The sequence below is a fragment of the Lepisosteus oculatus genome, chromosome 8 (genome assembly GCF_040954835.1).
Source record: "Lepisosteus oculatus isolate fLepOcu1 chromosome 8, fLepOcu1.hap2, whole genome shotgun sequence".
NCBI classification, from domain to species: Eukaryota; Metazoa; Chordata; class Actinopteri; order Semionotiformes; family Lepisosteidae; genus Lepisosteus; species Lepisosteus oculatus.
This window is the reverse complement of record NC_090703.1, coordinates 46,310,467-46,337,727: the sequence shown is the minus strand read 5'-3', so window position 1 is coordinate 46,337,727 and position 27,261 is coordinate 46,310,467. Positions and strand designations below refer to the sequence as shown.

Here is a 27,261-nt window from a genome sequence, read left to right as displayed (position 1 = left end):
GCATGTTCCAGACTCCCACAACCCTTGGTGTAAAGAGAGGCATCCCATTCTCGGTTTTAAATGCAACTCCCATTTCCTCTTGCTTCTTTCTGTTCATGTTACACTGTTGATTCTGAAGACGTCCATACTTCCTCAGTGCCTTTGAGAGTTTTAACAATGGATGTTAAAGTCCCTTGACATATATAATGATATATCTTAACAGTCTGTCTGCCTTGTTTTGTTGCTTCCCACATTGCCTGGAAGATAAAATCGATGTCTAAACACCTCTCATTATTTGCCTCTTCAAGCTCTGTATTATCCATTTTATATTTGCAGTTTTTGTCTTTTCCTAAGTTACATTACTATTGTTATATTACTTATTAATGTATTATTCATTAATTACTCATTAACTAAAAATTAAATTATTAAATACAAGGCTTCTCAAAACCAGGGGTATTCCCAAACCACGCTGTGCACACCCCTGTCCTTGTTACTGTATTAATAAGATATGAGAAGCATAATGTTGAATCTGCATTTTTAATATTAAAAATATCCATTTACATCAGCAAGACATAGAAAGAAATCAAGTAAGCAATTTCAAAAATGTATAATAGATATTTGTTTTCTTTGACAATTGTTAAGAGCTCTTTTTTTAAAATTCCTGTAATCTACTGAGCATGTGAGAACTGCCTGCATAAACAGTAACTGCATGAAACACTCCATTATTCAGGAGTTCAGAGGGCTGGTCCAGAAACAAGGAGAGTAAGATAACCCTTTGTTCAGTGCAAAGGCAGTTTATGTCTCAAAGCCCTGACCACTCTAAAATGAGCACAAGAATATGTTGCAGAGTGTGCTGGATGGGCACTGCCTTTGTCTGGAGAGCAATAATAATAATAATAATAATAATAATAATAATCGCTTACACTTATATAACGCTTTTTCTGGACACTCCACTCAAAGCACTTTACAGGTATTGGGAACTCCCTTCTACCACCACCAATGTGCAGCCCCACCTGGATGATGCGACGGCAGCTATAGTGCGCCAGAACGCTCACCACACACCAGCTCTACGTGGGGAGGAGAGCAGAGTAATGTAGCCAGTTCAGAGATGGGGATTATTAGGAGGCCATGATTGGTAAGGGCCAATGGGAAATTTGGCCAGGACACCGGGGTTACACCCCTACTCTTTTCGAGAAGCCCTGGGATTTTTAATGACCACAGAGAGTCAGGAACTCGGTTTTACGTCTCATCCGAAGGACGACTCCTGTTTACAGTATAGTGTCCCCGTCGCTATACTGGGGCATTAGGACCCACATGGACCGCAGGGTGAGCACCCCCTGCTGGCCCCACTAACACCTCTTCCAGCAGCAACCTTAGTTTTTCCCAGGAGGTCTCCCATCCAGGTACTGACCAGGCTCACACCTGCTTAGCTTCAGTGGGGCTGCCAGTTGTGAGTTGCAGAGTGAAGGCATCTATCAATGATGCCTTGATAGACTTCTGTCAGGTTTCCATGATGATGTGAGGGCCTGATCACTTTACAATAGATTTATTCTTGGACTATAAATCTAACATCTGACATGAACCCTTACAAATGAATAGGTGTCAGTGGAAGTCACTCATCCGTGCTCTCTCTTTGTCACTCACTCCACCCCTCAGTCTTCCTGTCTCTGTCCCTCACTCTCTATCTCTAAAGCTGACAGAGCTGAAGTATTGCTGCAGTTCCTCCTCAGTGAAATCCAGCTTGATCCTGGCTCCAGGGTAGCACCTCTCGATCAGCTGCTCGAACCCGCGGCACTGCTCTGTCAACTCATCCTGCATGGCTCTCCACACCACCTGCTCAGAGAGAAATCGGCACCGCTCAGACTAAGGTTCACATTCATTATCAAACGTAACCGCACTGGGGTGATAAGAAGGCTCTAGTACTGCCAAAAACACTTCAACAGCTAAAGAAATCAATGCCGACGTACTCGTACTGATCAATACGAGTAAACAGCCAGTAAACAGCCTCAGGAAGAGCCCCTCCAAACTGTCATCCTGCATGGAACACACACTGTCATTACACAGATACATATCTGTTTAATATGTCCTTCTTCACAGAGTTATCAATTTCTCTGCAAGAGAGTGAGTTGAATGCAGTTAAATGCATTCAGAGTGAGTTGAATGCAGCTGAAGGTGTAAAGGAACTAACCACCTGATTTAGCTATCTAGTTCTCTGCAAGAGAGTAAGTTGAATGCATTCAAATGCATTCAGAGAGAGATGAATGCAGCCGAACGACTAGAGGAACTTGCCACCTGTCTGCAGTGCCTGCGAACTGTAAAACATACGATATAACGATAGGAAGAGTCACAAATTCGAAAACACAAGACATTCACCATTTAATTTACCTATCTGGTATGTCTTAGGAAAGCAAGGGTAAACCTGAGAAGCCTGGCAAAGACAGAGACACAGGCTCGGGGAGGACATGCAAACTCCACACATAAGGCGCTGCAGTTGCAACCCCTTGCAGTGCTCTGCTGGAGTAGTGTACAATGTGCTGCACCTGCAGGAGGCTCTCGTCTTCAGCCAGGTGTCTGCTGACCCGCTTGTACAGCGTCTCGATGGTCTTGCGCACCTCCCGCCCTGGGTGACGCTCTATGACCTTGCGCAGCTCCTGCTTGCTGTACGCCAGCTTGAAACAGACCTCCTCCTCGCGCACGCCGTGGGCCAGGCACGTCCGCACCCCTCCCAGGAACTCCTGAGACGGGGAGGCAGGGAGGGCGAGGGAAAGAGGGATCAGCGCGGCTACGAGGGCCTTACAGAAAAGGAGAAAGGTGAGGCTGAAAGAAAAGGGAAAGAACAGAAGAGGGAAGACCTGCAGTCCTGCAGGGACTAGAGGAAGACAGAGAAGGCAGAGAGAAGGGCAGTAGCTGCAGGCCTCTCTTGAACAGATAGCATACACGGGAGACTTGGCGGAAGAACTGAAAATGAAAAAACCCAACAAGTTCCAACTGCCTTTAAGCTTCAGCACCAACTTATCTTGACGGGAGTACACTGAGTTCAGAGCGCTTTATATCATCTATTTCAAACTTAGGGCCAGGAACAGAAATGCATCTTTGCAATAACGGATATTGTTGAAGTAGATTTCACTGGATCCTTTTAGGAAGTGGCTTTATCCTTGGATCAATTACTTCTAGCATAGAGAGTTGAGGAGTTTACTGCCATATGTACATGTACACTGGAACTCTGATTCACGCTGGTCTCTCAGGACACACACAGTACAACAGACAACACCACACACTGTAGACAGTACATTACAAACATATTAGATAATAAAGACAGGAACAATAAAGATGTTGTGGAGAACAATAAATATGTAGTAGTGAAAAATGAAAACATGGTAGGCCATGCACAACGTGCATAGTGCAGATGTGCTCTGAGTCTGAGGCAGTGCAGTTAGCTATTAAGTGTGCGTACTGCAGTAGGGTAGACGCTGTTTTTAAGTCTAGTGGTCATGCTTTAATAGTGCAGTACTGCTTGCCAAAGCGCAGGGGGGAGGAGAGTTTGTGGCCGGGATGGTTGGGATTCTGAATAATGGATTGGGCTTTTTCCGCAACGGCGGATTGTGCGAATCTCATCGGTTGATGCCACAACTCTTTGTAGTGCCTCTTTGTCACGCAGTGGTATTTCTATTAAACAAGTGAGCAAAATGGGCTGAAAGACTGGCTCTTTCTGTGAGTTTTTTTCCCGATCTTATGTAAGGAAGAATGGAGATATAACAAGAGTTTGCGAGAAGTAGATAAAGATATTATAGAGAGAGAGCTCCTAAGGCAACAATCAGCTTCTCCTACAAACTGCTGCCCACACGCACAGATGCTCACACTTCAAAACACTGATGCGCCTTATACTAAGCATATACTGTAAGTCTTTACACCTGAGTCCCTCACACGCAGTGACTTACAGTGAGTGTGCCAAGCGGCTGCCCCAGGTTCAGAGTGACATACTGCTGCCGGTAGAGGGCGCTCTTCTCTCTGGCCTCTTCGCACAGCGACTCCAGCTCCGGCAGATGCAAGCGGGATATGAAACCGTGTAGCCGGTGGAAGTTCAGCAGCAGCACCACTAGGGGGTGTGTGCGCAAGCTCTGGGTGGACAGGCTCTCCACTGACACCCACAGGAGAGAAAGAGAACGGCCTCAGGAAGCGGCTGTGAAAGTTGTCGTTCTGCACGGAATACACGCTTTTGCTACACTGATACAACATTACAGCCTAACACTCATTACATTTTGAGATTTTTAATACACCTACCAAGTGGTTCAGGAATGCATTTGAGAAAGAGAATTATTACAGATTGTGATTCTACATTTTTAGTGCTCCCAAGGGCAATGCTATTTGCCACCAGTTTCATATAAAACCTTACTGGTAGCTTTTGCCTGTAATGTCTGTAGATTGTCCATGATTTCCCCATGGTTTCACCATGCTCTTTCATTGCATACTTTACCATACTTTACCATGTGTCATCATCTCACCTTTGTTTTACTACACTTTACTCGGCGTCACAAAGATAATAGTAGGAGTATAGTAAGATAATATAAGAGTAAAGTGTACAATGCATGGTCTGATTGACATGCGATTTGAAAAGAGGCATGACTATTCCAGATAGATGACGGAGAAAGTGCATGTGTTCTGTGTATTGTTTAGTTTAGCTGTGCCTCTGTGTCCAGTTCAGCGGTGCTGTGACTGAGAGGGAAGGCGGATACACGCACAGCTCTGGAAGGCAGCAGTAAAGAGCTGCCTGTACGCAGCATCCAGCCCCCAGCGCCGCTCCGAGCCGCGCAGAACGTTCTCCCCTTCTGACACAAACTCCTCCAGTCGGGGCACAAATGGCAGCAGGCCCATCCGAGCCTTCTTGGAAAGCCGCAAGTTTTCAATCTCCTTGCACAGAGCTTCCTGCAAGACCAATATAACCAACATAACAGGTCGGCATTGCTGCAAAAGCCCCATTCCTCCAAACTACTTGAAACACTTTCCATTCTCACCCTTAGTTTGTTCTGTTTTCTTAAAGTTTAAAAAATCAATTGATGAGAGCAGAGCATCCCTCTTTCCTGTGAGTGCCATACGCACTACTTAACTATCAGTGTTTCAGTAATGGGAGAGAGTGGTGATTCTCTACTATGTGGCACGTGTGTGCCGTATAGGGAGTGCTGTATTTGGTGTGCGGTACGACACTCACAGTGTGCCCTTGGAGGCTTTGCTGGCTCAGCTGCAGGGTGCAGAAGAGAAGGGAGCAGTAGAAAGAGGCATGGGGGTTGCGCAGCGTGCTGTGGAGACGCTGGTCAGTTTCCTTCAGCATCCACAGGCAGCTGAGTGGCTCTGTCTTCTCACAGAGGGTGAGCAGAACACTCAGCCGGGGCTCCACACACCCCAGCAGCTCCTGCATGCAATCTAAGCTTCCTGGGCCGTATGATACCAGGGGAGCAGTGTTTGACACTCTTATCCAGCTGCATGGCCTCTTCTTGTGTCCTGCTGGCCTGAAGTCAAAGAAACTCACACGGTGAGATTTGGGAATTAGATTAATGAACTGGATTGCAATGTTTTGTTATATATCCTCAGAATTTACTAAGATCACATACAGGCTGTCAGGTGGATGAGTTCCTGGTCAGGAATAAAGGCATAGCAGGCCTAATATGGTCTTGTACAAGAATTAAAAAAGAAGTAAAAGTGGTGTCAGAGCTATCAAATCAATTATGCCTTCACAGGACATAATACGAGGGATTAAAAAAACATTTCGCAATGAATCAGGATTCGTGATACTCACAATTTAGTCTGGTCAGCCACATTGCTTATGGTTACAGCTGGGTACTGCAGAGAAAAGACAGCAGAACAGAGAGTAAGTCACACAGACAGATGCCAAGAGGCAGCCTCTTATACTCTACAGACTGTGCATACTAACCTGCTGAAGAGTAAGTGAAGCACTGCAAAACAGAGCAACCCGTCGCATAGTGAATGTCCTTCAGGATTTGTACCACGAAATGAGTGAATGACATTAGATACAATCAACCTTTGGGCTAGCAAACAATGCAGAAACCTCCTTTCATGGCTCTGAGAAATTAGTAGGACAGACTAGACTAGACCTGACACCAAACATTTTGCTTTGTGATTTAAGGCTGCTCTGGTGCTATTCAGATGACTAAATTCTCTTAACTTGTAAATCATTGTAGTACACTTAATACAGGGTGAAGACTACTTTAATCTTCAATACGTTTCTAGACAGTATTTGGTTTGAGTGCAGAGACCCCCACTTCCTGCTCACCTCAGTGCTGAGACTGTGCTTGCTGCCTCTGTCTCCTCTGTTCAGTGCAAAGAAAATGGTGAGGAACTGTTGCTCCGCGATGAGAACAGAACTCAGTTCGCTCAACATCTGCTCAACAACCTGGCCAAGAGAGGAAGAGGGGGGTTACTGAGCATGGCTGGTGGACCTATGCAAGTTATTGTGTGAATGCTGCTGAAATAAAGGACAGTGGCTCTATTCTCACCCTCTTGGGTCTCCACTCTGCACTGGATGATGAAGAACTGGAGTTGGGGGCTCTTTCCATAGACCCCTGGAGCACAGGAATCATACCTGTCACAGGAAACAAACAACATTATGTGTTAATATACATCAAACGGAGGTGTAGGAGAACACTGGTCTGTTATCTATTCGCATCTCACCCAATCATTAAATCAATTTTACAAGCTGCAGTACCTGCAATAGCATACAGTTTGGAAAAGTAGAAGTGCGGTTATACTGCTGCTAACTAGGAGATAAACTGTAATTGTAGACTGAGAAGTATCTGCACTGGGGTATGGATTTCCAAGGGCACAAATTCCTCCTTGACTGCAGCCCTAATAAATTATAGATTGTATTAACACAGCTGTTAAAATAAAGAAACGCAGATAACTGGACAAGCCTGCTATTTGTGTTTGACAGGTACCAGGTGACCTGTGAACAATGCACTTCACACTCAAGGTCTTTGACATGGGGGAGGGAAGGATAATACAGTGTTCTGGTCACTGGAACAAATATTCCTCTTGGATGTCATGCATGAAAACATTGCCAGGCAGCTCTGTGCACAGAAAACAACTGCCTTGAGCCAATATTTCTGAACAGTGTCACTGCCAGCTGGATTGAAAGATATGCAGTTATCCAGGTTGCAGTCAGGAGTAAATTGAAAACAGCTCTTGTTTTAAATAAAAAATACATAGGAGTGCAAGGCTAAAATAGAGACATTTTTCAAACCCATCTATTCAGAAATTGCTAGATTGGGTTTAAAAGGAAACTTAGGAAGCATGAAGAATTTAATTTATCTTTTGGCACTCTATTAACAAGTCTTTCTATTGGATTCCAAAGAAATCCAATTTATTTTCAGTGACCCCTACAGAAGTGTGTATGTTTGAATGAGTAGTTCTCCTGTGTGAAACTCTGAACAGCACAGTCACATAAAGGAGAGAGGACCTGCAGGCAAACAAATCTTTTCCTTTCAGTGTGTAAGAAAACAAAGATTAAATAAATTAGGTTAGCCAGGAGGTCAAAGACAGGTTGGCGAAGTCAAGAGTGAATAACACAAGCAGTAAAGAAAATTCATTTTACCACCATGGTGAACTTATTTTCCAACATGAATATATACTGTACTGTACATGTGGCTGGACTCAAATTTAGTGAAACCATCAGACATATTAAAACACCAGCTTTCAGATTCACACTCTAGAGCCCCTCTCACCAAATCTCTTTGTCTCCTTGACTCCAGACACCTTGAATTTGGCTGCGTCAAAAAGGTCCTTCATTTGTCTGTCATAAAGCTTTCCAATAATGTCAGTATACACCTGGAATGAAGATCAATATATGTTTTTATTTTTAGCCTCTGTGCAGTCAAAGGATAAAGTTAAACATTCAACGAGAATCTTTGGTTTAAAAGTGTAAATCAGACCCGATTTAAAGAGGCAGGGCAGCTTTCTCCTGTATTAAAAAAGGGGACAGGCACAACATTCTCTAGCTGTTGGGAAAAATCTTTTTCCTCCACAGCAATTGTAGGCATAAACAGCTCCAGTTCTGCAGACTTTGTAGCTATCTTTAAATCTTGACTAAATAAGCCAACAAGTGGCTGAGTTAGATTACTGAGATCTTGGCTGTAATAAAAAGCAGAAGACCAGAACCACAATTGGAACATCTCCTGATCGACACCGCACCTCTGCACAGTAGACATCACACTGCCACACAGCTTCATCACCAGATGGCAGTTTTTCTCTAATATCTGACAAGTTCTGGCACTACAGAAACAACAACTAACAACAGTATTATTTTAGATTCAATCTGTCGTGACGCTGTGCTCCAAAAAGGATGATTATTAAAATGCTATTTGTTTTAAAGCCTTATTTACGGTAACAAGATTTCCATTTTTTGACTAACAAATGAGTCTCTTCACAATTGCGCAAACAACAAAACCAACTAAAGAGTGTTGTTTAATATGTGACTGTACGTCCAATCATAAGTATTATAACAGTGTCAATGCGCACTTATAGTACAATTGCCTAGGAATGTAAAGAGCTGAAAGCAAACCTACTGTAATTTTATGGTCTATGAAAATGACAGGATTCTTATTACGGCTCTGTCACACTGAATGAAAAGGTTGACACAACACTGAAGTATTTATTTCTGTACTGAAATTGCTGTTGCAACAGTTATTCGGAAAGTTGTAACAATTACTCCTGCAAGAGTTGCAAAACATTGCAATGCTCTGGCTTTTCTCTTTCTGATACTTCCAGCAGTAGCTTACTACTCTGAATACCGTAGATGCAGTCTAGATACAGATAGCTCTGACCTTCTGCAGGTGCTGAAAGGCAGTAGGGTTGGTCTCTCTTAACCAGTCCATCAGTGGTGCATACTGTGTCAGCTGCTGGTGAAAATCTGTGAGCTTTGGTAGAACCAGCCTGTCTCCGTCCACTGCAGCAGCTCCAGTATTTGCCACATCCTGCAAACAAGACCCACACCACTGCTGTACACACTCAAGCAAAGGCCTTTTGAACAGCAATCTCGGCAAGCTGTGACAATGAACACTGGCAAACACATCTAATCTTTACAGCAGAATAATTCATTTTCAGTTTTAAGGCACCTCCTGATAGATGGTATACGCAAGCATTAAAAATAAAAAAATTGTCAATGCAATAATCATAAGATCACACACCACACCAATCAGAATAATATCTGCTCTGCTAAGCATTGACATGAGGACCTGATGTTTGGGCTTCAGTTTACAATATTATTTTGAGTGGAACTCAATATTTTTTCACTGCGGTAAAGCTATAAATAAAATATATTGGATTCAGATGAAGAACATATTGTTTTAAATCTTGTTTTTCTGTCTCCCCCAGCAGCTGTACAGGGCTATCTGGCCCTGCACGGAGTGGCCTTTACCTGTTGGACAATGAGGGCGTTGATGTACAAGGAGCTGCGCTGCTCAAAGATCTGACGCAGACTCTCAAACTTGATCAGCTGCTCTGCCACGGCATGCAGTTTGCGCTGCCCTGCAACACAAAGCTAGGAAACCTGAGCACAGTGCTTCACTGACACTGTCACAGCGCCCACTGGACTCCAGGACAAAGCACGATACAGTTCTGCTCCACAGTAATGAGCATTCTGCTACATTTTATCACAGTATACTTACACCCCAAATAGAAATTCTGTTCAGGTTTCTGTATGTGCGCATATCTGTGTACTTCTGTAAGGCCTTTTATAATGTTTTTATATTTTTTATGCCATCAAATATTTATGTGATTGGGTCTGCTACATTATTTGGCTGGTGTTTTGTTACAATAGTTATCACTTATCATGTCACTGTCACAGTGTTTGAGAGTGGTGAGAACTGGGGCAACTCACTACACACAGGACTAAAACTAAACTGCAGACAAGCTTTATTCTGAGTTTCTCATCAATCTATTGATAGTGCGAAGAGCTTCCAAAAAATTAAATTCAATGAAGATAAAATGCTTGTGCTTGAGAAATACAGAACAAAAATACTTGGGGAGCCAAGAAAAAAATATTGGTGGGGAAGATGGCATAAATAGTCAAGCTCACAGGCAAAGAAATTCTCCTTCATGATATTGCAAAATAATCCATTCAAACTTCCTAAAATTCCTGTAAGCCTTGCCAATGCTTCTGTAGGCTATTCAGCAAAAGAGAAAGGGCAAATATTTGAAAAAAAAAACAATTAGTGTGGATACTTGAAGCACAGAGTTTGGATGAAACCCAAGCCTTTGAAGCCCGGCTTTTATTTCAACACAACACCCCCACAAGGGAACGTCAGATACAGCACTCTTTCTGCTTGTGAAATTCTGTCAGGGTTAATACCCTGACCTATTGTCTTTTTCATGATTCATAAGCGATTCTGAGCAGTGACTCTAAAGCAGGAACATTCCTGGAGACAAAAATAAGAAGAAGAAAGAAAAAAAGGACTGCTGGCACCAGTGGCCAGCAAAGAGGTCAGGCTTCCCCTGGAGTTTATACTTCTGACAGCATGCACGCATTGAGAGGAGGCTGCAGGGGATGTGCCTTTGGAGGCCTGCGGAAAAGAAGGTGTGTATCACCCGCCCTCAGCAGGCAGAAGCACAAGGGGCACAGGGTCACACCCACACCTCTCTGCGGGAACTCAGGTGAATACTCAACCTCTGCATTGACTTCTGTGGGAAAGGTTTAAATTTGGCATTCACATTAATCCTCGCTGTCAGCAATGAGCTGCCAGTAAGGATCAGTGCAACCCTTTATGGCTGCTGGAGAGTATACACTGAGGACTGTGCTGAGTAACCACACACATTCTTGATGGTTTTTAAACTTTTTAACTAATCTTTTTTTTTCTTGTAGAAAATCATTACAGGCAGAAATTAGCATTGCACAAAGTAGAACAAAAAATGTGGTAATGACCTATAGGTTTAGCCACTGAAGAACTTGAAATTCTTTGGTAGGGACGTTTCTCCAAATAAAAAAAAACAACTAAATTTCTATTTAGTATATAGAAATATATAATACTAGAAGATACTTCTAGTAAAAATACTAGAAGACCGGGCAATGAAGTGGACGCACGGGGTCCGTACCTGGGGTCAGCGGTGTGTTGGCACAGTTGGTCAGGGCTCGAACCGCAGCAACACATGCCTTCACATCCCGCTCCTTCCCAAGATCCCCTTCACTCAGAACCCAGACATGCTCCTCGCTTAGAGTCAGGCTGTCCTGGAGCACAGACCGCCAGGGAACACCAGTTAAACACATATTTCTACAACATATTACAGCACTCACATTCTCGTTACAACACATAACAACAATTCTCCCACAGCTAGCCCCCAATAAATGATCCCTACTTCTGCGAAGCAGGGAGGCCATGTCAGCTGTTTAAATGAATCACGACAGGGTACTACGGGTCAGGATTCGTGTGGTTTTTCCGGCAAGTTCTGCCAAACTTAGTCAAGCACTTCAACAGGGGAAAGACAGGAGAGGAGGACAGTAAATGTAAAGTCACTGTGGAAAGTTACCAGACACTTAACACAAATAACAAACTGACAAATGGAAACGGGAAAAAGGCAAAATATAATAAGACCAAAGGAAATATGATGCATTTTATTGTTCTCCATTGATTTATCCCCTCTTAATAATCTGTCTGGTGATCCTAAGGCTACCCATGAATACAACAGGCTGTTCCGGAAAGCACAGGGATGTTTTTCCTGTAAGCATGTTGAACTGCTGGCTCTTAAAATATCTTTTCAAATTTATCAATCTGTACTAACAGGCTGCCCTGTGGGGATTAGTCTGATTTGCCTTTCAGCACCAGTGTCCCTGATCATTCGTATTTTGTATTATGCCAATTGAAAAAATAGGTCCGATGTCATGAATCTCCACTGAATTGAGCAATGTGGAAAATGCTGTTCCAGCCTCAGGTTTAGTGCTGTAGATTTTGCGAAGGAGTGGAGAGAGTGGGTGCTGCTAGAGACCCTGGGGAGGGGAGAGTTGTTCATTCGTCTTCCCATGGTACTACACGCTGGCCAGACTATTACAAACCCAATCAACAACATGTTGGGCCTATTGAGAGGAGCAAGAATAATATGAAGAGGGTGTGGCACGTCTTTTATATTTATAGGTTTTGCAGCTCAGTGTCATTCTTTTTAACCGCTGAAGCTGTAATAAGGGTAACGGTGTGACAAACCTAAATACAGATCCAAGCCTCTCAATCAGTTTGTAAAAGGGTTGAGATCTAGGGCAGTCCAGTGACTCTGTGGCTTAGGATCTGCCCCTGTGGCTAGAAGGTTTCCGGTTCAAATCCTGCGGCTGGCAGAGGGATCCTACTCTGTTGGGCTCCTGAGCAAGGCCCTTAACTCTGTACAATGGCTGACACTGTGCTCTGACCCCAAGCTTCTCTCCCTGTCTGTGTGTCTTTGTGTCTCATGGAGAGCAAGCTGGGGTATGTGAAAAGACAAATTCCTAATGCAAGAAATTGTATATGGCTAATAAAGTGACCTTATCTGAGAATTATTCTAGCCAGGGAAGGTGATGTAACTCTGACTCCAGCTCGTTAGGTCCAGCCACTCGTTGCCTGTCACTGAGAGAGCCCATTCATTTTCCTTGGGGATCCCAATACTTCTTGCCAGTGGGTGCTTATTTAGTGTGGGGGCCGTGCAGCGGGGTCCTCACCACCAGGTAGGAAAGCTCGGCGTCCAGCAGGCCGTGGTTGCGGTCGATGCGCTGCAGCCAGGCATTGCGCGTGTGGATGCTGTCCATCTGCTGCTGCACGGTGCGCAGCAGTGAGTCGTGGTGGCTCAGCGACTGCTCGATTCGGGCCACCTCCTCCAGCCCCACCTCAAGCAGCTGCACCAGGCTGCCCACTTGCCGCTCGGAGTCCAGCAAGGCCAGCAGGTTCTCCTGGAGGGGAAAACGTGGGTGTCCTCTATTTCGCCGTATAAAGCAAAACACAGCACATTCTGCATTACATGGTGGAAATTACAATTTATTATTATGACCTGGTTTGTTTTTCTTGCTGGTCGCAGTGGTTAAAAAAGGTAAACAAATAATGAAGAATATGAGGAAGAAAAAACTTGTGGCTGGATGTGTAGCTTGTCTCAGCCTCGCTCTTAACAGTTTTGCTGTGCGGGAAAGTGAAAGGAAAAACAGGCATCAGCGAATCCCTTGATGCAGCACCTTTAACACATTAAGGATGTACAGGAGGAAGCTATATGGAGCTTCTTGTCTCAACTACATTTCCCAGAAGGCTATATGGAATGATCTACCAACCATCCTCAATGTTCTGGTGACTGTAAATAAAGCAATAACATCTGTCTTACTGTACATTACAGCTGCCTCTGTATGTATGTCTGGGATCCAAGAAGTCCCACAATTGCTATTCATTTCCTACTCATTTCACAGTGCACACTGTGTACTGCACATTATTTCCTACAATTTCAAATTTGCTTATTAACAGTCCTGACTATTTGTTACAATAGCCTCTGAAGATCTTTTTAGATTATCATGTGTGGAGGTGAGGCTCCCTTCACAGCATTGAAGCCTTCATGGCTCAAAGCGATACTCCCTGTGAAAACAGACATTTGCATACAACTACACACACATTTATTTCAGGAATGACATGCCTTCATACGCTGTATAGTACAAGTATACTTCACGACAGTTTTATATGTAATTTAATCACGTGGTTCATTTCTGAAATGTTGAATTGGAAAGCATATTCCTGCAGACTGCTGTGATTATTGATTAAATTCATTTCGCACAGCATGACCGACAGCAGTCAGTAAGCTTGGACTGCACACTTAATCCATAGAGCATGATTTCCTCCAGCTATAGAACAGGGGGCCAAAGTATGCAGAAGCTTCACAAATTAAGGCATGCCTCTAAGCAACAGCTATGGTACAGGGCTGTGTTGCACGGTCTCTGTACTGCACAGGCAGACTGGCTCCCTCAGGAAGCTGTGCTTGCACTGTTCACAGAGTATAAAAATATGCTTGTTCCCCAGATAGAACCAGCGGTATGTTATCAATTTTTAATCATTTTGCATGCCTATAAACCAGGAGGATGAGACACAGAGGAAGAAGCACACAGCCTGGCTTGTGTAGGTATCATCCTGACAGAGTGGCTATTCCTGGAGGTCAAAGGGGACATGGCAGGCAGAAAAAAGCACCGAGCTCTTGCATCGTGAAGAGATTTTAACCACACAGACACTGGATGTGTCTAACTTCACTTAATCCTGAACAGTTCTCAGCACCAAACCAACTGAAGGGTGTTGTTTAATATGTGACTGTACGTCCAATCATAAGTATTATAACAGTGTCAATGCGCACTTATAGTACAATTGTCTAAGACCCGCAATGCAAAGAGCTAAAAGCAAACCTACTGTGATTTTATGGTCGACGAAAAAGACAGGATTCTTATTACTGCTCTGTCACACTGAGTGAAAAGGTTGACACAACACTGAAGTATTTATTTCTGTACAGTCAATTAATTATTTCTGTCAATTAAGATCAGAACATGAGAAAGGTAAAGAATGAAAGAAGACAACTTGACCCTTCATGCTAATTTGGTCCTCTATTGTCCATTAGTCAGTGTCTGGTAACAGACCAGACTAAAATGAAATTCCCTTGAAACACCCCTGGAAAAGGACAGTTTGGAGTAGTCAATGTAACCGAACCTTGCGTGTTTTTGTGGGGAAGAGGGAGAAAATGAAGACAGATGGCCCAAGCTGGAAACTGCCTATAAAATCGTGAGGCAGTAGTGCTAACAACCATGCCCTCATGTCACATTGCCTGCCTCTTCTTTCAGGTTATTACAGCTCCCAATGCTCTTTCACTGTCGGTCACTGCTGTCTCGGTATCCTCCGCTCCACTGTCCTCACCTTATCTAGGGCCTGTAGGTTAGCATGCAGTGTTTGTGTGAAGGCCTTGGCATTGGACACAGCCAGCTCACTCTGCTCCATCAGGTACTGGATATCAGCAGCCTCCCGTGCTGTCAGCTCCTGGTACCCGTCCTCCTCCTCCTCAACCTGCGAGCTCACTGCCCTGCCCTGCTGCCATGGCAACACCTCTGCAAGGGAGGGACTCGTTGATTAGAGGAAGAGAGACCCACAGATCTCTGTGCATAAACAAACACATACTGTATTCATATTGCATGAACTCCCTCACTGTAGAACGTGCACACAGCTAGGTGAAGCATTCTTCTCTATTCACAGGAGAATAATTTATCTTAGGATGGATCTGCAGTGTGTATAATGAATCACAAGACTGCAACGTGCACAAACAGTCCACTGGTGGATTTTTAAATCAGACAGGGAATAACTCGTACTGAGAAGGAATGCAAATACTTCTTATTTTAAAAACAACAATGAACAATATCTGAACTATGCCCCGCCACCACACACAAACACACGCAGTTTACATCACATTTATCTTAGACAAGTACAATTTAAATCTAATGAAGTTCATTTATAATTTCGCTTCCACATTGAGGTTCGTACAGGCTGTGAGTGGGAGATATATCATCTCTTATAGCTGACTGTCATATACCATCTGCCAGGGTCAGAGAGGAGGCCGGAGATTGTGGAGGAACAGCACCTCCACATGTAGACAGAATGCACACTAATGACTAACGCGGTGTTGTTGTTGTTGTTGTTCCCAGAGGTATAAGTAGGAGGTTGGGGGATCCTGCAGATTGTGAGACTGCTTTGGGAACTGAATACTTAATTTCTCATTCTGCATGTTCTTAAGTAAAAGAATGAAAAAAAACAAACAAACAAACAAAACAAACAAATGCAAATTAATTCAGAAATGCTGTCTCTTCTCCTATTAGATCAGTATCAGTCATGCATTTCCATATCAGGCTAGTAATGGGGCTCTCTTTCTTTTTATAAAAAAAAACTTACAGAGTTGGGCAAGAGGAAAAAAAGGCCCATATGGATTTGAGAAGTATTTTAGCTATGGGGCAGAGTGTGGGAGACAAGGCAGAGGCTCAAGATGTCAACAGGAAAAAGTAAAACAGATTTTTAAGAAGTCGTCTGATAGATACGCTGTCCATTATCAGTAGCTCAGGACTTCCACCTTTAAGCTTGCAATACCTGAAAAAAAATTTTACAGACCAACAAGCTGTTAAGGAAACTCATCTCAGTAAACACTGGGTGATCTTTTACTTTATGAGACTAACATTCCCAGGCTTGAGCCAGCGAACGGTGTCTCTGAGCAGAAATCCAGCTATATACTGACAAACCAATTGAAAAGCCTTCTCTCACACAAGCTGCAGTCAAGCCTGTTTTCCGCTGTGTTGCAGCAGCAGCTCCACCTGTTTGTGCTTCTTGCTGTTTAGCCTCCCCTGGGACCTATTCTGTGTAAATGAAGCTCTAAAGGTTACCATCGATTCTATACGTGTGCTGAAAAAATAATTTACAGGACGTAAATACAGGTTGTCATTGATATTGACTTCTTGCTGGTTAAAAGTAAAAACGGTCTCGATGTTCAAATTAATTTTTTCTTTTAATTTTGGATTTCTACTTCCATTGAGGTGTGCTGCTGTTAAGTAAATCTCTGGCTTCAGAGCACTGTGTCTTTCTGTCTTTGCCTCTAACACAGCAAGTTCTGGGCTGAGGTTTGTGGTATTCTGCTGTCAACAGGCTCCAGCACATTAGTATGTGGACTTTATAAAACATTGTTCGATCAGATGTAAGTGTTTTCAGGTAAAATAATTTACATATATAATTAAGCTAAATATACAGTACACTATAATAGCATAGGAGTAGTGCAGTTTGCAGCTGGATTCTCAGTGTGCTTTAACTTGATTCATTTACTTGTGACTGTTGATTCAGCCCTCTTAATCTATACTCCTGTCAATCTTCTCCCTATTCAGGTCTTTGTGACCTCTGTTGTTCACATAATTCTGAGATCTTGATTATCCGAAACCCATATTTACTGATTATATTTTCTAATTAGACAGTTTTTAATTCTTTCCAGCTCTGCAAATGTGAAAGATTTCAAATATACTGAAGCATAAAAAATGCAACAGATGCTGTTGGCTATAATACTCACTTATTGAGTTTTCATGCCTCTCAGTACTGTTTATACATTTTTTATATAACTCAAAAACTGCAACTATTTAGGTGCAGAAAACAATTAAATTAATGATTGCATCAGTTCATTTAAGATCAGCTGGAATTAAAACTAATAAAAATTAGGTTTATAAAGGCAAAAGTTATAAAGTGAAAAATAAAGGCAGAAGATGTTTCAGACCATTCATAAATTCTGTCTAAGCAAGATCTGATGCCTAGTGCCTTTCTCATAGCCCTTAAGATCAGGATATTACAGTGCATGCAGATCATTCACATATACAGTACCATAATTCAATCAATTGTTGAATCAGAGAACCAAAGACATGTAACAAAATGCATTCCCCTCATATTAAGGACAATTATGTCTCTGAATGCTGTATTATTGCTGGAGGTATGGTCATACAAGACCAGCTGCTGTGGTGAAAATGTAAGTAGTCACTTGCTTGGCCTTGGTTAATTGCAGCTGGCTACGGGCATTAGTTTCCATATCTGTTCATATGTCATCATCTTCATCTTTTTTCAGAATAAGTGTTTGTTTAGTTATGCTGGTGTTACTAGACTATAGCTGCAAATGAATAGCAATAGTTACAATGACTGTATTTCATATGGTGTCCCAGACAAGAAATGATTCACTCTTGCTAACATTTTTTGCAAATACCTTCTAGGATAGAGGGGCTAATGTTGATAAACTTGACTTTGTCTTGCAGGTAGCGCTGGTTGATCTTCCATAAGCAAGAGACGAAGGCAGTCTTCTCCCCAGAGCTGCTTGATACCCATTTATATACCTTGTCCAGGTGCAGGTGGAACTCTGCTGTCTCCTGTCCATCAGGGGGAAATTAAAAACTGCAGGTTAAAGGTTTTGCCAACTCATCACTAACTCTCCCAAACCATCTCTGCTACATTGCACCTAGGCATCGGGCAAATTAATCTACAGTAGCATATGATGCAATGCCATATATTGCACACAGGACGCACAAGCATTCATTGACTCACACATACAGTATAAAGGACACTGATTAACCCAGACTGCATCTCTTTGGAAAGTGGGAGGAAACAGAAGCACCTACAGAAATCCCAAGCAGAAAAACATATAAACTCCACAAAGAAGGCACTCTAGTCTGGAATTAAATCCAGAACCCAAGAGCTGGGAAGCAGCAGCAAAATCACTATGTCATTATGCTGCTTGCATTCAATCAAATTAAAGTCTATTAAGATATCCATTATACAGTATACTGTAATTTAATTGTAAGCATTGCATTCCGTACAGATTCTATGGGCTGCAAACATCTGAAAGGCAGAGAGAATGACAAAATGTACTTAAAGAGGACAGGGTTAGAAATCACGTCAAAAAACATAAATTCAAAGTAACTTTCATCTATTGCAAAGATAGGCAACTCCAGTCCATAAGGGATGGATTCCTGCAGCTTTTACAAGCAGATTTTGATTGGCACCTAATCAAGACAATCTTCTTGTTAAATTAATTAACTCAAACAATTGGAATGAAATGCCAGAACACCCTGTAGTCCTCAAGATCTGGGGTTTCCTGTCCCTGGTCTATAGCGATACCCTGTATTAAAAATATCTTCCCCTCCTCAAAAAATAAACACTGAATTAATTTTCTTTAAATAGTCTTGTTTGCAACCAGTCCCAAACCTGAAGATGAGGAAAATCATTTTTTTTTAATCTAGCTCTTTTTTCATTTTCATAAGATAAAATATTCAGCATAGGGGAGAATTATTCCTAGTTGTGGAGTGATTACTTTTTTTTCTGTATATTATATATTTTTTTAAATTCCTTTAAATCAAAGGAATTTGGACCAGATACATCAGTGAAAGATCATGCCAGGGCAGCAACAGCATGATGCCATTGTAGTTGAAATTCACTTTCAACAGCACATTTAAAGGAAGTTGTATACGTTTGTTTGAGATTTTACGGTTTCCACTGCATAGCCCTTTGCTACTCACAATATAGAGTGGTGCCCAAAAGGTGTGCCCATTGGACACATATCCAATGGATTTTAAAATAGATCTTAATGCAATCTCTCAAAAAAGACCAATTAAATAATCATGGTAAGGTTCTGTAAGAAACCTTGCCATGTGAGTAAGAAATGTGACACTGTCAAACTGAAAACAGTGCTAAATAACTATCAGGAATGACCTCCCTGTACACAGACTTATCCTTGTTAACACAATCTCTGGAGAGATTGATATGAGATGTTATGCCACTCTTCCTGAACAACAGCAACCAGTTGGCAGAGGTTAGCCATTCCTGGTTGTCTCCTGTTGATAGCATTAGCAAATTAGTCCCATAGATGTTCGATGGAACTCCAGCATGGAGAAACGGACAAGGCAGGTTTTTGTCAAAGTACTGCTGAGTGGTGAAGTAGCCCACGTTTTCCTCTAGAGGAATTCTTTTGTTAAAGGAGATTCCTCTTCATAACTTTGCACTTCAGCTGGCTTGAACAGCCCAACACTCAGCACAATGCCCATCATAATGTCTCTGAACACATTATCTTCTGTCAGAAGCGTTAAGGGCACAACAGCGTTCACTAGTGAATAAAACACTCAAACACTCACTCTGTCACTATTTTAGTTTTCTAGTTCACAGAAGATGCTGACTTTGAGAGGTCAACATTAGTGTTAAGTGCCCTGCAAGCATGCACTGTAATATCATTTTTATGCAGACAGCAATCTATAGTTATTTTGATGAAGAGTGAATAGTATCTTCTTGGAATTTCCTGTACTGTAGCCACTGAAATGTTGGGTCAGTGTGGTCTCATGACATGTCCTGTCCATGACATGAGCCTCTTTTCAGTTTCCTGGTGTCTCTGGACTCTTTTGCTGATTGCTGAATCAAATCTCAGTCTCCAGGCAAAGTCTTATACAGACCAGCTGCCTTCAAACAATCATGCGCAATCTTCTAAGCAGGGCAAGGTTGTATCTTTTGCTATTCTTTCAATAATTAAAACAAATTATTTTTGAATGACTGTTTATCCAGATTAATGTAACCTTGGCCATTGTACCTCAATTCACAGACAATGAACATCTGGCACTTGAGCTAAGTGAATTTTTAAAAATGTAAACAATATTATGTCTAATGAGAAATTGATTTAAAATTGTGGCATTTTCCTTGTGCGTCAGTTTATCCAGAATGGAGATAGGAAGAACAGCGAATTAATTGTCCAATGCCAAAAAAGAAGAAATGACATGATTATAAATGATTTGAAATGATAAGGTTCGATAACACATTTGGTGGACAAACAGTGCACTCTCACATGCTATGTGCAACTAAAGCTGTTCCACAGCGACTCACTGAAATTAATGGAATTTGCTGTTTAACACCAAGAAAGACACCAAGTGTACAAGAGGGAACCTTAATTTGTAGGCTGGTGTTGTAAACTAATGAAGAATTTAAAAGGTATTTAAAAGATTTTACGTAAATACATTTCTGTTGGGTTTTTTTTCTATAAACATCTGATTATGAACATTATGTCATGCACCTGAATCTATGCGCAGTACTCCTTTGTGATCGCCATTCATAGATTATCTTTAAAAGTTTAGCTTCCATAAACCTGGCAATAACTGTTACACCATTACAACTCAGGAACAGTTCATTTATGTACCCCAAATCATTTGCTTCTTGTTGACTTGCCCTTGCTGCATTCTTCTACTCATGATCTCTACGAATGAACTTTTCCTCTCAACATTGGGGGAATTAAATGAGTTTATACACGGTTTGCCTGCCTGCAGAGATCATCTGGTTCAACATGGGGGACTGCTGCAATTACACAGTGCTCCTGACCTTGACAGCATCTTTCCCATCCACCAGTGTGAGCTCTGTGGCTGGCCAGCATGCCGACAGCTTGTAGTGCTCCCTGTCCGCCTTCACGGTCACCAGGACGACCTGCCCAGACTGGTCTGAACTCACTGCAGAGACAAACAGAGAGCAAGCACCAAGAGCAAAGCTGCACTTAGAATCAGTCAACAGCCTATTTATTTTGTGCCTAAATTAATTATTTTGTTTTTCTTTCACATGTTTAATTTAACCTGGGGTATCTCCCAGATGTGGTGATGAGGATGCCTCAATGGAAAGAACTAAGGCAGGAACAAGAGTGAAGGGGAGTCACCACCACTGAAAGAGAAAGGAATAACTGGGCTGCATCTCCACAGCCAGGCCGGTGACTGCAGTAGGAGCTGCCTGAGCCACATTTTCTGCAGAAACCAACCCTCCAGCTCATTGTGCTGTAGGACTTGCTCTCACCCATCTGATCCACAATTATGTAATGCATTCACAGAGGCTGCAATTAACGATTTGAGCAAGTGACTGAAATAAACCTGGGCAATGGAGAGGGCTTGGTCCTGTCTTGTGCTGAGCTGCTGTGATGCAGAGTGTCTCCTTAATCAAGGCTCCTTAATCTGTAGCCCTTCTAAGCAGCTTGATGGCCTGACTTCTGTTATAAACTCATTTTTTTCTGATTGGTGTGGAATTTGGTTTTAAATAATTCATAATTTATGAACTAGCTGCTGCTGTGTAAAAGTAAACTAAAGATGTTACAAAGCACGTTTGTCGCAGGCTTACAAGACATACAGTAATCCTCTGCCTTCTTTACACAATTCTATAGGATTTAAAGAGATAAAACACACAAAAAAACAATTTATATTAACCAAAAAAGCACCCTCTCTTTAATTAAAAGCAAAATAAAAATTGGACGGGGAAACAAATCCTTTATAAATTAAGAAAAAAAGTAAAAAACATAAATAGGTGAAAAATGACAAACATAACTACATTGCATACCTGCTGAGTGAGAGAAATGTTGCATTGTTTTTTACACACACTATCACTTATGCTTACATCACTCCGTGAATGTTCTGCTATACTGCACATTACTTCTGAAACCACTGCAGATCTATTGGTGGGCTGCGCTGTAATACTGCGCTCTCAACACCTGAACACAAGTGAATGGCGCCCTAATGAGAAGCAGCAGTCATTCTCTGAACTCCGGTTTGTTCAGGGCTGAACCTGTCCCAACTCACTGCCCATTCTGACGCTCAAATAATTCCTAACCCAGGGACCGCTGCCTTGTTCTTGGGAGCAGAAAAGCCAAGGTCTTCTGGGCTGTGGCAGGCCCCTAGGGACGTCAGCTCAGTCTACAATGTCACCTTCTTCTCAATCTGCGTGCGTGGCGCCAGCTCTGCGGTCTAGCCAGGTTCATGTCAAGTGTGCGCTTGCATGTGCCCATTTCCTGCCTGCACCCCCGGCAGAAAGAAGGCGACAGAGACGGAAGCTGTGACAAATCTGAGAAGCACTCAAGGCAGTCAGATGTGGCCCAGGCATTTTAATCCAATTATGTCTGACATCATTCAAGCACACAGGCCACTGAGCCACCGAGAAACTGAAAAACTGGGAAAAGATGACAAAAACGCATCTCCAATCTGATTCTCTTCAGCCACATGTCCGAGTTGATAGCCTTCTTAAATAATCAATGCAAAAAAGGCTCTCCATGCTCTTGTTGACAGATATTTTTTGACAGCGCTCTGCAGAAAGGTGCAGCTTCTACTCTAAAAGATCTTTTGAAAACATACCCTCTTATCCTTCCAACTACTGTAGGTCACCGCATGTAAGCTCCGGGGGCATCAACTATACCTGCAGAGTGTGACCTTTAGGAAACTTGACACTCTCGTAGGTGTTAACGTATAGGCTGTCTAAACTATTACATTACAGCAACCCTCTCCCTCATTGGGTTGCTTCCCTCAATCCACAAGTTACAAACAAAATCCATTGAGAGCAATGATAGCAGTGCTCTATCTCTGTCAGCTGTAGTAAATAGATACTAAATACTAAATAGTTAAATGTACACCACAGAAACTGCAGCCACCTGAACAAAGGACAGAGAGGTTTTATGGAATGTTACAGTAAATTAAACGTTTTCTGATTAGGAAGTGAAATATAGAGGGAGTAATCAGTGGGATAATTACGTCTTATTACATTATTACATTGCTTAATAATGTAATAAAAGTATTGGGAAAAGACAAATCTGTTGTATAGCTTCCACGTATATAACAAAATGGCCTATGACTAAATATGACAATTTTGAAGACAAAGCAACAAAAGTATAAAGGTAATTGCTATTCCTCCAGCACACTGAATTTTTATGTTCTCATGTATATATTAATGTATAAATGGCTGACCCTGCGCTCTGACCCCAAGCTTCTCTCCCTGTCTGTGTGTCTCATGGAGAGTAAGTTGGGGTCTGTGAAAAAACAAATTCCTAGTACGAGAAAATTGTATATGGCCTATAAAGTGGTCTTATCTTATCTTATGTGACATTGTTCTTAAGGTGTGATTGGCCATTGCTTAGACAAACAGCGGTCTGTATCAATTGTAAGACATTAGTTTACTGCACAGAGTGACTGTGCCAACAACCTATGTTGCCAACACATTGACAGGGGCCTAAGACTGCAATCTGTGCTAGAAGGAAAAAAATGTTTCACACTAACTGTGCAGTGACTATACAGCTTTTTCAACTACAGGCCACCAGCTCAGGGGTATGACTTTTAAATCAAGAGGAACAATGTTTTTTCACACAATGGGCTGATCTGTTTGCGTTTTGTTTTTGAGAAACACACCATACGTTTGAAGCAAACAAATGGTTTACGAGGAAAAGCAATTTTTTTACTCTTATCATCTCACAGTACTGAAGCAGAGGAGGCTCTCCTTTCATTGGTGACTTTAACAGAGGTTGCACGTTATCAGGTCCTTCAGATTTTTACAGTATTTATCTAGTTAGCTGTGTCGGCCTACGTGTGTCTTATGGGGTGCAACTGCTTCTAGAATTTGGGCCATGGTAGAATTCGCCCCCCTCCTGTCTAGGATGGTGGACCCAAGCGGGGGGGACACTTTACCTGCTGCACACAGGATGGCACTCTTCCTCTTCCTGCGGGCTTTCCAGACGAAGGACACACCCAGCAGGCGCTCCCCCCGCGGAGTGAAGACCTCCCTCTGGAGAATACTGCGCAGCGAGAACACGGCCATCCATCTGCAGCAGTGTGGGGGCGCACGCAAAAAACAAAGACCCCGGCTCACTGGCGGCTCTTTTCACACCCCAAAAAAAAGAAAAGCAAGCACGACGACAATGGCGAACGCACAAAAAAGGCCACGTTGCTGCCTGAGCTTGCCCTCGCTAGAAGGCCGAACAGAGTGAAATTGCAACCACGGCCCTTCAAGAGAAGCCTGGTAGCTTTCCTCTTACCCACGTCAAGCTTTCACTCCCCTGCGGTCCTGCTGGGTGAGAGGGGGGCTCAGCGATGCCGGCAGCCTGCCAGACAGAGCCAGGCTGGGTGACTGCGAGGTGCAGGAGGCCGCTGGTCGCAGGTTGCTGTGGCTGCTCGGACAGACCCGCTCGGCTACAAAGAAGTGGGGAGCAGGTGAAACGGCCCCGTGCGTCTTGTGCTCTGCTGACTAGCGCAGACTTTAAACTCGCAGGTTAAACAGCGTAAGGCAACCGGTTCAGCTGAGAGCAGCCCCCGTCTGCTGCCATTGTTTCTGGGCTTGGCGGCATGCTCAGAAAGGCTTTAAAAAAGAGATGCTTGCTGCAGCTGGAGTCTTGTTTTCTCCCTCCTCCTACACCTTTTTACCAGATGCTTTACAGGAACTTCTTGCTTTCTGTATACCGCTTGTTTCCTGTGGTTTGACGTTCATGACACACTCATTAAACACATCCCTTTTTCGGAAGCTCTAATTAGTCCCCATTGGCCCTGTGCAGAGGGCTGACATCACGACTTCTCAACGAGCAGCCATGCAGCCTAACAGCCCGGTGGCTTCTTTTACATTTCACTCAACTTTTCACACAACCGTCGCATTTAATTCCTGCCATCGATTCCCGATCTGCTATCCCACTCTCGGGCTCTTGGAGCCTGATTCTCCATCCAAAGATATTAATCTTAGTAATTACCACTTGTGAGCTTCACAGGGAGCCACAGTCACGATTCTCTGGCGTTTGTACAAGTTTGGACATCTTCAAATTTAAGTTCAAATTGCACTGATTTAAGAGGGAACTGACTTCAAAGGTCTAGTTTTTTTATAATTAAAAATATAGGAATTAACTATCTGTCTTTATATTCCACCATGACTTTAAATTGGATCTATCCAGACTGAGAACCAACTTTTATTCTTATTTTCTGTAACTACTTAAGAGTTATAGAGTTAATAGAACTGTACGCATCGTGGAATACAGATAGGATTCTTATTGAATAAAAATTAGACAGTCAAATATTAAGCTTCTGTGTTCTGCTGCTTGGCATTCCTATTTCTGCACAATCTCCCTTGAGTGCTTAATGAAGAACAGCTCTTTTTTATCTAAGGCAAGGAACCTCAAGATTATTTTAATGAATTCAACTCGGAAGAATGCTTATTTTTAAACTACTCGGCGTTCTCGACATTAAGTTACTAACTGGCAGACAGATGTTACCTATACAGTGTTCAGCAGTGTGGGGCTTTGAAAATATCCAAATGAAAGCAGAATATCTACAGACCCATCTCCTGTCAGCTGAAGAATGAATGGAGATGCTAGAAAATAAGGACTAAACAAAAAATGTTTGACGGGAAAATACATAGACCATTGACTATACAGTTTATTCAATTTACGCTTGAGTAAATTCTACGTACCTTTCTTTACCTTTGTTTAGTTTAAATGTAGTGAGCACCGTACTGACGTAAAACCTAACCATACTTTTATAGAAGAATAGTTTATCAAAAAATATTCCTCCTAAAGAAAACCTTTAACGTGCCTCGGTTTCCAAGGAGACACAGGAAACCTGTGACCCGCTGCACCCGTTTGCCCTGGTATCTCCATGGAGACACGAGACGTGTCAATCTCAGCCTCGTGTTGGAGTTCCCATAGAGACCGCTGCCCTGCGGTTGTCAAGTTGAACAAAGTTGTCCACATCTGCAATAGTTGTAATACTTTTTTTCTCTCTCATTATGAGAACGAAAACGCGTCTTTAATGAATTCAGGAGTTGAACAACGCCAGAGCCGTAGGCGTAGCGGTTAGGGCCTGACGTTTCTGTCGGATATCCGTGGCGAGCTGCTCTGAATTTTAATTTAGCGCATGGCTTGGCGTAACGGCACCCGGCGCTTAATGCTTTACGTCAATCGATGTCTTTGCTGCTCCAGTGCTACAAATACGGAGCAACGTTTAAACCGAAAGCGTGGTGTTTTGTCTGACCAGCTCGGAATGACACCTTTAAATCAGTTTAGTGATAACCGTGCACATTCTGCGAAATCCACACCCCTCCTAACTCTTTGCTGGTGTTACACTACCGCTGTCCAGCACCTACAGATTGTTTCTATCGTGTACACTAGATGTCGCTGTGTTAATATGCAATCGGAGGCTCTCTAATTTTTTTCCCCCCAGTTAAATGCCAGTATTTGGTACTGCCGCCTCACGAGTCATTTGGTTCTGGGTTCGAGGTCCGGCCTGGGGTACCTTCTGGGGCTTTTCTCTGAGCTTTCCGGTTTCCTCGCTTTGTGCTCAAAACGCATTCGGCTCTGTTAATTAGCATTTGCTTTCTTAATAGGCCGGTGGATGGATCGTGACCGTTATTCGCTTTTCGTAATAATAAGTCCTCACTTCTCCAAGCTTCCCTTCGTATTTATAACTTCGATTAATGGGCATCGATTCAAGAGAATTAATTCTGCTTGCTTCATTCAGTTACAAACGCCCCCAAAATAAAATAAACAATAAGACATAAGGCGTCGAACATTATTCACACCTAGAGCGTAGTGTTTAGCACACATTGCTGTCTGCGGGGTGAGGTGATTAAGTGTAATTGCTGATACCTTGTGTCCAGAAAGGTTGAGACTGAAGAGACGAGCAATGATTATGAACGCGACCTCACACGCACATATAGACGTACAGCAAAGGTTCTGGCGTCACCGCGGCAAAAGTTAAAAAAATACACGAACCCCGGCTGAAAGTGCTGTTGGCACACAAGTATGTACAAGCTAAATTGTCTCCGCAGGCAAGATTAAAAACTGGAGGTTTGGTGCCCAGGAAGCACGGGACACGGCAGTGTAAGCGTTTATTGTGTGTTCCCTGCCCGGAACGACTCCGACCCGAAACTGCAAGCTTTCACTTTCTCGTTATTGCATTTTTATTAATCACCAGAACAGAATCCAAACACTGCCAGCCTGTCCCAC

At 42.7% G+C, this 27,261-nt stretch overlaps 1 protein-coding gene across 4 annotated transcripts; it reads right to left on the bottom strand.

The window, feature by feature from the left end:
* Positions 1 to 497: 497 nt before the first annotated feature.
* On the bottom strand, positions 498 to 26,916 carry LOC102687224 (exocyst complex component 1-like). 4 transcript variants are annotated; one of them, XM_015351358.2, is made up of 19 exons: positions 25,728 to 26,916; positions 24,313 to 24,466; positions 23,966 to 24,099; positions 20,865 to 20,989; positions 17,722 to 17,881; positions 14,868 to 15,055; positions 12,662 to 12,889; positions 11,077 to 11,209; positions 9,404 to 9,513; positions 8,811 to 8,960; positions 7,713 to 7,815; positions 6,489 to 6,574; positions 6,266 to 6,385; positions 5,771 to 5,814; positions 5,186 to 5,483; positions 4,719 to 4,902; positions 3,918 to 4,117; positions 2,520 to 2,714; positions 498 to 1,812 (listed from the first exon to the last, which is right to left on the bottom strand). In XM_015351358.2, the coding sequence occupies exons 3-19, from the start codon at positions 24,093 to 24,095 to the stop codon at positions 1,654 to 1,656; spliced, it is 2,613 nt and encodes an 870-aa protein (XP_015206844.2). In that variant the 5' UTR covers positions 24,096 to 24,099; positions 24,313 to 24,466; positions 25,728 to 26,916; the 3' UTR covers positions 498 to 1,653. The 4 variants fall into 4 exon arrangements, with proteins under 4 accessions (XP_015206844.2, XP_015206845.2, XP_069049639.1 ...); XM_015351359.2 differs by having other exon boundaries at positions 25,738 to 26,916; XM_069193538.1 differs by lacking the exon at positions 25,728 to 26,916 and having other exon boundaries at positions 2,520 to 2,663; positions 24,313 to 25,070.
* Between the last annotated feature and the right edge of the window lie 345 nt (positions 26,917 to 27,261).

What these genes read in the sequence shown, in the direction of transcription:
- LOC102687224 (XM_015351358.2), bottom strand. Translation starts at nt 24,095, where the DNA reads ATGGCCGTGTTCTCGCTGCGCAGTATTCTCCAGAGGGAGGTCTTCACT. An exon ending in CCTTTCAGCACCTGCAGAAG is followed by an intron (nt 7,816 to 8,810) that starts GTCAGAGCTATC and finishes TCTTCATTCCAG; the next exon opens with GTGTATACTGACATTATTGG. An exon ending in AGCCGCTTGGCACACTCACT is followed by an intron (nt 2,715 to 3,917) that starts GTAAGTCACTGC and finishes TCCCCGTCTCAG; the next exon opens with GAGTTCCTGGGAGGGGTGCG.